The following is a 10,319-nucleotide window of genomic DNA, read 5'->3' as shown; positions in this document are numbered from 1 at the left end:
GGGGGGGGGGGGAACTGTCAGGAAATGCTCGAGGGAAGGCAGTCTGATTTCCCCCTCCCCGTTCTTCCCAAAACAGTGAAGTTGTGTGGTTTCTTGAGGTGGAAGATCTGATGTGTTCTCTACCTTTTCAGTGGGGAAAAGGAGTGCAGGCTGCACCTCTCAGTCCGGCAGCAGCGTTGTTCGTCCAGGCAATCCCCCCCCCACAGGGATAAAACAACATTCTCTGTATGAAAAAACTCCAGGATAAATCAGTAACTGGCATATATCTTGATCTGAAAATTGGGACATGGTTTTGACATAATAAGCTTATGAAAAATTTGGAAAGAACTGGGGATATGTGTATGACTTAATTACTTTGACTTGCAGGAGCTAAGGAAAGCTTCTGTGTATCTCTCTGTATAAAGTCTGCCTCCTAAATGCACCCCTTAAAATTAAAGACACTTGATTCTTCAGAGAGATCTGTTCAAAACTTTTCATGTGTGTTTTCCTTCCCCAAGCTGAAGAAAGGGACACAGAAAAATAAAACACTTTTTTTTTTATTTTAAATTTTTATTAATACTTTTCATTTTAATATCCCAGGGACACATCTGCTGCTGTCCTAGAGATGCTTCTTCTCTAGTGTTGGTGACTACAAATGACTTAAAATCTTTTTTTAACATGTGTTACAGCGGAGCATTGATGTTTTGTAACACAGTCAAAAGCTCCTTATACTAAGTGACAGTATTTTGCAGAGCAATAACTGATCCTGTTGTTCAGTCATGTGCAGAACCTGTCCCTAAGTGAGAATTGGCAGTGATGCTGAATGCAGGATTTGCTTTCTGGAAAATAGCTTTCCTGTATAATCTCTGGGACAATTCTACAGAAGAAAAAAAAAACTGACTTTGTAACTTGGTGCAAGACTTGCTCACAATATAAAAATTTGGTTTTGTGGTTTGACAGTTTTATTTGCATTATTTCACCAAGGTTATTTCTCTTTCTCCCTGTGAAATTCATTGTTGACATAGTAGATGGACATATCTCCAGTAGACTTAGAACAATCTATGTCAGCAGTGAATTCAGCACACGAAGTAGTACTGAAGTGGCCCCACTTGTGTTTTGGGTACAGCATAACAAGAATTAAAAATAGAAATTAATGATGGTGAATTTGTTTTTATTTTGAATTAGGCTTTGTTCTCATCTGACTTAATTATTAGTTTAATTTACTGGATAAATCATTTGGTCTTGACTAACATTGACTTAGAAGTCTCTGAGCATAGTGTATTGATCTTTTCTGAACTCTCATGCTCCCACTGTTGCTCCTTATTTTAGATGTATCACACTAGATCGAATTTCTGCTACTTTTTTCTCCTTACAGACCCAGTTATTTTTCAGCTGACCAGCTGAATAATCCCCTTTCTTTATGTTTGAGCAAAAAAATCAAAGTGGCTTTTAGTATCTTTAGGCCTTTCTAAAGTTGCTAGAGCAGAGTTCTATGAAAAGGCGCACGCACAGGAGGAAGTCTTCATTTAACGTATTGCTTTGCTCCATTTTCCCTAAAATGCCCCTGGAAGCAGGGTAGGTTTTCTGGTAACTATCACACAGTGAAAGATTCCTTCTTGAACAAGTGTTGTTAGGAGTATCAGATGTTACTGAATGTTGGAACTTGTTTTGGGGGAAGAAGAAATGTTTATTCCATTCAAACTTGTTTTACCTGGCATGAACATTGCTATTGGAATTCATCTCAAGTACAGTACTGCTGCTTCTATGTGGCTGATGTTTTTCAAGGAAATCATAGGCCTAAAAATAGTCTGCATAAACAACAGTAAGAGGTTTGTACTTTCAGTTCCAGGTTTTAGCAATATCTTGTTGTTATTTTCTAATTGTCGGTTTCCAAAATCCATTAAGCTGATTAGCCGAGTGTTTAAAAACAAAACAAAACGAAAAATCCATGTCTTGTGGAACCTTGCATAAAATGCTTGCTTAGATAAATTTGGTACAGAAAGGCTGGGTCATTGTAGTAATTGCCTGTATATCTTTATGAACATGCTATGTTCTGAACATTTTTCAAGCATCTTCCAACTTACGAAATTGCCACATGATTCTGAAACTGAGGTCTTAGGGTAGAATATAATGTGCTGGTTGGAATTAATGATTGTTGTACATATTTCACAGCCTCTGTGTACCGAACAAAGAGCTTTACTTCTTTTCTTTTGGATTAAAAAAATACTTAACAGTCTGGAAGAGGTGAGGAAAAAATCCAGCTTGCAAATTGCAGAACACAATTTGTCATCAATTTTATCCTTGTATATCTGTCTCCACATCGTCTTTCATGATGGAAACTGATCGTTACGCTTTGTCTCACGTTTTCAGTAGCATGTTTATTAAGATACAATTTAATGTGTTTAAAATTCTGTAATTCAGACCGAACAAAAACTACTTTTCATTTCTCTCTGAAACGAGATGGGCATCTAGTTCCTGGTGAGAAGTGCGTTACACTGAAGCTGCTGTTAAAACATACAGTGATTTTTTTTTTTTTTTTTTTTTTCCTCCTTCCCCTGCTTTTCATGAGGTGTTTTAGAAATTCAGTTGGGAAGCCGGGGCTGAAACTGAGGGCTAAGACCCTTGCTGATTTTAATGGGGGTTTGGTTTCTGATTTGGAAATCTGGGACATGGCTGCATTTCCCCCCCTTAAACTTTTGCCTCTGACTGTAGTCAATGCACTTTCGGTGTACCCACCTATGTGTAGGGATCGAAGGGAAAGCTCACCTTTTCTTTCTGACTTTTCTTCATAAAGGAAAGAATTCATGCAAGGAATTTAAAAGGATACTTTAAGTATACTGGTTTTAAGACTTCTGTTAATCGTGAATGTTATGGGTAACGTTAACTGTAGAAGCCATGCTAGATCTCCCAGTCGTGCGGAACGGGAAGGTGTCTGGGCATGGTGAAGCCCTGGTGTTGGACAGTGTGATCGGGGCTGCGAACAGCATAAAATCTGCGTCCTGAAGCTGCTGGTTCGCTACGTCTTCGAGTCTCATAGTAACACCACCATAAAGTAGAGTTAACAAATTGGTTCCTTGAGATTCTTGCTCCTATGAGTTGAAGTGAAAGATGATTAGGAGGTTACAGTTAATTGGTAAAAACATTTTAAAGACTCCAGGATATCTTCTTTAGGTAATGCCTAATGAATTTGAATAAAATACATCTTTTTATACCCATTTGGCCTATTACTGCTACTTCTCCAGAAAGTAAGCTGAAAAATTGGTACCAACAGTTGACAGAAGAATTGGTATTCCCTCTCACTTGTCATGAAATCGGTTCAAGGATTTAATTTATTAAAAGAATTATAGTGACAATAAATTTTTTAAAAATACTCATCTTACTTTCAGGAAAGTTACATGTAGGCGATTTATTTCAGTCATTGCTTTACTGTTAGCAGTAGCAGATTATATTGTACAACTTACATGACCAAATTACCTACACTAAATTACTTGTATGTTTGTCAGCGGAGGGAGCAGAGGGGGAGGCGGTTGGAACGAGATGACCAGACCTGATTAATAAAACTGTGGACTTGGCCCTCTGCTGGGTGGTGCTAGGAAAGGCATGTTTCACATACCAGCCCACATATGCTGAGCAATTTAAATGTATTCAGCATTTTCTGAATCTGAGCACATCAAAATATAACAAATCTTATCTGGGAACCTGTCAGTTACTAACGCATTAGATAGTTTGTCTACTTGAGAATGAAAAGTTACTCTCTTTCTTTCCTTTCCCCAGTTTTCTAGACAAGATTGACATAGTCAAACAAAATGAGTATACACCATCTGACCAGGTAAGGAAAGTTTCATTAAGAAATTACACAATTTATCTTCCCCCTCCATCTTTAAGGATAACAATCATACTAATTTTCTAATTGCCATTTGTGGCACTAACACAGGTATTGCCATGTACTGTACATATTTAGTATTCTAGTAAAAATTTGTCATTTGGATTGAGATTATGTTTATACATGTAAATGTACTGTGAAATGAAAATCTGCCTAGACTCAAGACTTAAATCATGATTCTGTGACCTAAAACTCAAACATTCATTTGAATGAGTAATGTATAATGTTTTGCCCTCCTTGCTGAATAACAGTTGTGCACGTTCTTTGATGCAGTTGGTTGGTATCCTCTCAGCCCCACTGGCTTCTACTGTAAACCAGATTTTGTAAAAATAACCTTGCTAGAAGATTATTTTTTTTTTTAATCAGAGTAGGAATTGTAGTTTTCATTTTGTTACAGATAATCTGAGGCTCTTTTTAGGACCAAAGTCCTAATCCACAATCACATGCATATTCCTAACTTTCTGCCCATTAATAATGCAATTAAGCATCTAGCATACTTCGACAGGATAAATAACCAAAACACATATTAATGTCCCAAAACTTCTGCAGACAGTACTGATGAAGTGAGAGCAGTTTGTATCCTTTAAAGTTGTTCAAGAATAAATTAATCATTCATCCTTTTAAAAATCTGAGGTTTTGTTAATAAATGAGGTGTTCTTATCACTAAAATAATTCTATTTTCAAGTAACAAAATACTAAAAATGTAGGTTATTATATTTGAAGTTTGGAGCAACTAATCTTCAGATATGAAACTTTAAAACAAGTATCAGTTCTATATTGGAGGCTAAGGCTGTCAGGAGTTTAACTTGTATTTACTTACACCTCGTATATAGTATTAAGTGTAGTACTTACAATTTACTTATAACAATTCCTTAAGTCAGGTGAGTGCTTAAGTAGTTACTTAAATAAAATAAGTATATACTTCTGTAAGTAACAGAAAGCACAAGTACTTACAGTGCTTGTTTGGGACCATTGATTGCCTTGAAACTCCCCACAAGCATACATGTTTGTCCTAAAAGAACTCCTGAGTGTAATAATCGAATCACCACTTTTTTTTTTTTTTAACATCATACTTCTATGATTTCTAGAGATGCAGAGCCCCAGAGAGTCCAATTTTCCAAATTTGCATCTCTTTATTGGGGCGTTCAAATTTTCAAACTGTTTCAAACACAAGTTAGAACAATGGTTGAACCTATGCATATTTCAATATGAGTATTAAAACAGCCAGACAACAATAATTTACTATCATAAAATTGATGTTAAAATGTAGCCATTTTGTTTAATGATTTAACAGTGTTGTCTAACCTTTGGATTTCATGTGGTTTTGACATTGACTAACCAGTTTGGTTCCTATATAGTAAGAACAGAGCTTTTATTGTGCTATAGGGTTTTTTACAGTCTGTTCCACTTACATGATCTCGTCTGCTGCAAATGTTACAATTTATCTGCCATTTAGACCCATTGTGAAGAATGTAAAAACTTCCAAGTCCTAAATTATGAAACCTTTAGTTGAATTCAAAGTGGTATTTTGTAGTTAGTTATATTTGGACTGCGTACTCAGTCTGCAGCCGATGCAAATTAGGTTCTTGTACATCAGTTACCTGCTAGGCAGTGTATATGGCTGTCTCTGCTTTGCAATACACAGTAAATAAAAGCCAATACGGTTTGTTTTTAATAGGATTTTGTAGCGCTTATAACAGTTTCAATTGTTTGTAGCTCACAATTTCTGATGATCATTTTTGTCTCTACAGGAAATTTCAAATTTTATCTTTGAAAAGCCCCATTCTTGTAAGATTTAAGGGGTTGAGCTCCTGGTTCTTTGAAGGAAAAAATGGAAAATTCTGAGACCTAGACAGTTCTTTTAATAGCCAAGCACTGAACCGTTCAGGGAGGGATCTACCTTCTGGGGTTGGGAATTAATTAGTGGTATTTTGAAGAACCTGTTGTGTGCCACCGTCCCGCTGAAATCCATGAATGCATCATCTAATCTCTAGGGATGGGTCTGTGCTGTTCTGAAAACTTGCGTTTGCTTTAAGTGGCCTGTAAATGTTTCCTCGTATTCCAAGCCTGGCACTTGCAACCTGCTTGTGGAAGTGTATGTACTTTAGAAGTTGAGCACACCCATATGTGTGCATGCGTGTTCAAGATCAAAACCTTAAATGCAGCTTCATAACACTCTGTTCCCTGTTTTTGCGGTACAGCATATGCTGTCAGCACAGGGTAAAAGGCTTTTATTTCTGTTGCTGGATATATGAAGAATTACGAAGTATCTGTGTTGAATCAATGACTTTCCCTTTATGCTCTAGGATCTTCTCAGATGCAGAGTTTTGACATCAGGAATTTTTGAAACCAAGTTTCAGGTGGATAAAGTAAATTTTCAGTAAGTGTCCTTGGTTTTTTCTTCTATTTTTTTCCTTTATTTTTTTAATACAATGCAGACAAGTACCAGGGTAAATTGGAGGACAGTCTACCATACAGTCATTGAGACTACTGTATTTATCAAGTTGATGTTTAATAGAAAGCAAGTATTTTATGATTTTTTAAAATTAGTATGGCTTTTAAAAGAAATTAAAATTGATGTGCAGTTTTCTGCTTTGATTTTAAAACTCAAAGAACAAAATGTTTTAAATCTATTTTTACAAAGACCCTTTCTGAATATTTAATTCATTACTAGTTTATATAGTGAAATGTTTGACAAAAAACTTTTTACATATCTAAGTCGGAAAACGCATGTCCCCTTCACTGTCCCAGGTTAGAAAGCTTGTCCCAAACAAAAACTGCTGAGTTTTAGTCTGGTCTTGTTGACTTTAGATCTGTGATACTTGTTTCAGCAAATGACTTGTTGTAGGACTTTTTTTTAATGTCTTAGCTTGTAAGGGTGAAAATGAATCTGCGATGTACATACTTCTTAACGTTCAAGTGCAGGTGTTGGTGAAAGTAAACATACTTCTGTTTTGTGATGAAAGCTCTGCGTGCATATGTTGGTGGACTGTTACCTGTTCAGGTTCTCATAATCCTCATTTCCTTTTACCTCTATGACATGGAAGTCCTAAAATTTCTTATATTTTTCTGTTTGCATTTGGGGGAAAAAAGAAACTAACCCAAACACAAAATGTATTCTGACTCAATTTATGTTTTTTTCTTAGTATGTTTGATGTTGGAGGGCAACGAGATGAACGCCGAAAATGGATCCAGTGTTTTAATGGTACGATTAGAATTTATGTTTGTTTTATAAAATAGTTCTCTGCAAAATTTTAATGCTCAATCTTTATTTTCTCACTGTGTGAAAGCCATCTTCTTTTCCATGTAGCTTGATAAGGAATTACCTGAACAGTCATACGGGATGGAATTTTTCTTGACATGAAAAATTCTGTAACTGCATAGAGTATCTTCGGGGAGAATGTAGGTGGAATGGAATTCAAGTTTCATAACTTAACATAGCTTGTCCATTTTCTTCGGCTTCCCTCTCTTCATTTAATTAGGGATCTTTTGGTGGTGGGTTCATGCATTATTTGCCAGCTACGTGAGTGTTAAATTCCAAGCTATATTCTGTCTTCCGAGTGAAGGTTTACATATGTTCATGCATATACAAAATGTAAAATTACAGGATAATTAATATATGCATAAAATCAGAATATCCTATTTTTGCACATAATTGCAGCCATATTGCTATGCCATAGGTGCGTCTTTCCAAATCAGCACCAGCCCATTAATGCAGTGTGAGATTGTCTTCTTAGACACGGTGTCGCATACAGTATGTAATCTACTACAGCATTGTATAGTGTAGCCCCAAAATGCCCTTGTCAAAAAAGCTTGTGTTGGAGTTTTTAGATCTGCACTTTTCTAGGGAGCCACGCGTATTAGTATAATTTCTTGAAAAACAGCCCTAAGGGGAAGGCCCTTACTGAAAACATATAAACAAATACCCTCATTTAAGTAACCTGCATATAGGCTGGGTTCCTTCGAATGCTAACGTAGCACCAGCCTAGACAGAGACCTGAAACGTCTGCAGGCGTTTTGTAAGATCTGGAGTCTTAACATGGATGTTCCCATCAGCTTTGTTCAGGTGATCATATTCTTAACTCCCATACAGTTTAAATTAGGTAGTTTTGTGTGTATCCTGAAGTGTTGCACGTACCCTCACTACAGCTGTTTATTTTACTCTGTATCTCCGTTTAGATGTGAAACCTTCTCCATACAAGTTTTCTTGAAGCTAGAGTTGGTCAAAATATTTTTGTCTTTTTCTTCGTTGTTTGGACAAAATATTTATGAAGCTATGCAAAAGTCTGTCTTTTTTGTAGAGAAGTTACAATGAGATCCTACAGAGTAGATAAAGTAGATGCAACTTAGAATTCATTGTATTTTGCTACAGTTACTGTCATAGAGTATCACCTGAACACTTTATATATGTGTGAAACTACGGTGCAAGATTTTCTTCTGTGCTATTAATAACAGATTTGTTTGGGTTTTACCTCTTCTCCTTCCTGTTACCTCCTGATCTGACTCATCTCTTCTGCTCTTGATGTCTGAGGTAGATGAGCTTGGAAGTCAGGCTAAGGGGTCTGGAGCAGCAGAGCCACACGGAAAGAGAGATCTGGATTCTGTGAGCCTGGGAATATCTCCCAGGAAAGAGATAGGGGCCTCTAAGCAGTATAGTACACTATAGGAGGACTAGAGCAATTAACTATGAATTCACAGCAGTCTACTATTTTAATTATTACTATTCATGCAGATCAAAGGGCCGTTTGTCCTGAGGTCTTCCCCCAAGGGCCTCCCTGTCCTTTCTTGATAGCTCAGAGTTGCTCTCTAAATTTCTTCACACCTTTTAAATCTTCTTTAAAGTCTCCTCTTAGCTTTCTTCAGTTTCTTTCTCTTGCTCCTGTTCCTTTCTTTCCTACATTTTCTGTCATTCTGTCAGCTTCTGTTCTGTGGCCTGCCTTTCCTATATTTAATGGTTTCTTCACTTTCTTTTTTTATTTCTGGTACTTAGAAAGCTGTCAGCAATAGCATTCCAGCCTGTTCTCTTCAGAAAGCTGAAAGTCTGGCAGCTTTTTATTGAACTTTGGGATTCCTGGATATTTCTGCTGAAGTTTGGTATTAACTAATGGATATTTCTTGATTTAGATGTGACTGCAATCATATTTGTGGTGGCGAGCAGTAGCTACAACATGGTTATACGAGAGGACAATCAGACCAATCGGCTTCAAGAAGCACTAAACCTCTTCAAGAGTATCTGGAACAACAGGTCTGTGAATTGAAGTTTCATTGTTCATATCTTAACTTAGTAATCCTATCTTATACTAGAGTCAAGACTTGGGTACTGGGCCTGGCTAGGATAGAGTTAATTTTCTTCATAGCAGCTCATATGGTGTTGTGTTTTAGGTTCTGACCAAAACAGTACTGATGACACACTCGTGTTGTAGCTGTTGCTGAACAGGGTTTGCAGAGCATCAAAGCCTTCTCTGTTTCTCACTCTGCCTCCTCCAGCAAGTTGATTGGCGGTGCAGAGTAGGTTGGGAGGGGACCCAAGTGGGCAGATGACCCGAACTAACCAAAGTTAGTTTTTATCTTTCCTTTCTCCTTCCTCTGTCCCACTGAGGGGGAAAGTGAGCAAGTGGCTGTGTGCTGCTTTGCGGCCACCAGGGTTGACCCACAACAGCAGCCTAGCCCGAGGTGGTTGCTTCTCACAGCGGTCCAACCTAGTCTTTGATCTCAACTGCCTACCTGTTACATTAACGTCTAATACACTCATCTAATTGAAGAAAACTCCGGAGGAGTTACAAACCGGTAGGCTGAAGTAACTGAAGCAGCGATAGAGTAGCACATTAAAAAGTGGACACGCTCACCTGTTTGGTGTATTTGGACTAGCAGCAGAAAGTAGGCAACCGAACTCAGGGTGTGTACACACAGAATTACACCATTGGATTTGGGTATAAAAGGAACCTTTCAAAATTATTATAGTGTGTCATATGACTGTTGTCTCCAGCACTGGATTAAGTTTCTTTTTGCTGTATGATCCTAGCTGTGTCTTCTCAAGAGTGTTTGGTTTCAATTTTCTACAGGTGGCTACGGACCATTTCAGTAATTCTTTTCCTGAATAAACAAGATTTGCTAGCAGAGAAAGTTTTGGCAGGGAAATCTAAAATCGAAGACTACTTTCCAGAATTTGCTCGCTACACTACACCAGATGATGGTAAGATTTTTAGTTTTTATTAGCCGCTTATCACTTCCTTGTTAATCAAGTTTCTAATGTTTTTGCTAATTTCAATTAAGACTTGAAAACTCTAAAGTAGATGTAACATTCACTGTCTTTCAGACAAACCATAATGTTAAATTTTAGGTATTAATAATGAGAGAATCCTGTCTTTTATGCATTTAATATATTAATAATTTCATCATACCAAAATCCTGTTCCTTTGCTGGCGTAGACCACAGTACAGTGTGTCACAAATACATC

The 10,319-nt window shown here is 37.2% G+C and overlaps 1 protein-coding gene across 1 annotated transcript in view; it reads left to right on the top strand.

The window, feature by feature from the left end:
* The first annotated feature begins 3,752 nt into the window (after positions 1-3,752).
* The window catches only part of LOC104622093 (guanine nucleotide-binding protein G(s) subunit alpha), an 8,193-nt gene continuing 1,626 nt past the window's right edge, over positions 3,753-10,319 (top strand). Inside the window, exons 1-5 of the mRNA XM_010288756.1 lie at positions 3,753-3,808; positions 6,169-6,242; positions 7,009-7,067; positions 8,987-9,107; positions 9,925-10,055. Coding sequence (XP_010287058.1) covers positions 7,010-7,067; positions 8,987-9,107; positions 9,925-10,055 — 310 coding nt within the window. The 5' untranslated portion in view covers positions 3,753-3,808; positions 6,169-6,242; position 7,009. The remainder of the gene's footprint in view (positions 3,809-6,168; positions 6,243-7,008; positions 7,068-8,986; positions 9,108-9,924; positions 10,056-10,319) is intronic.

The sequence above is a fragment of the Phaethon lepturus genome, unplaced genomic scaffold (assembly GCF_000687285.1).
Source record: "Phaethon lepturus isolate BGI_N335 unplaced genomic scaffold, ASM68728v1 scaffold33616, whole genome shotgun sequence".
NCBI classification, from domain to species: domain Eukaryota; kingdom Metazoa; phylum Chordata; class Aves; order Phaethontiformes; family Phaethontidae; genus Phaethon; species Phaethon lepturus.
This window is presented reverse-complemented; position numbering and strand designations above follow the sequence as displayed.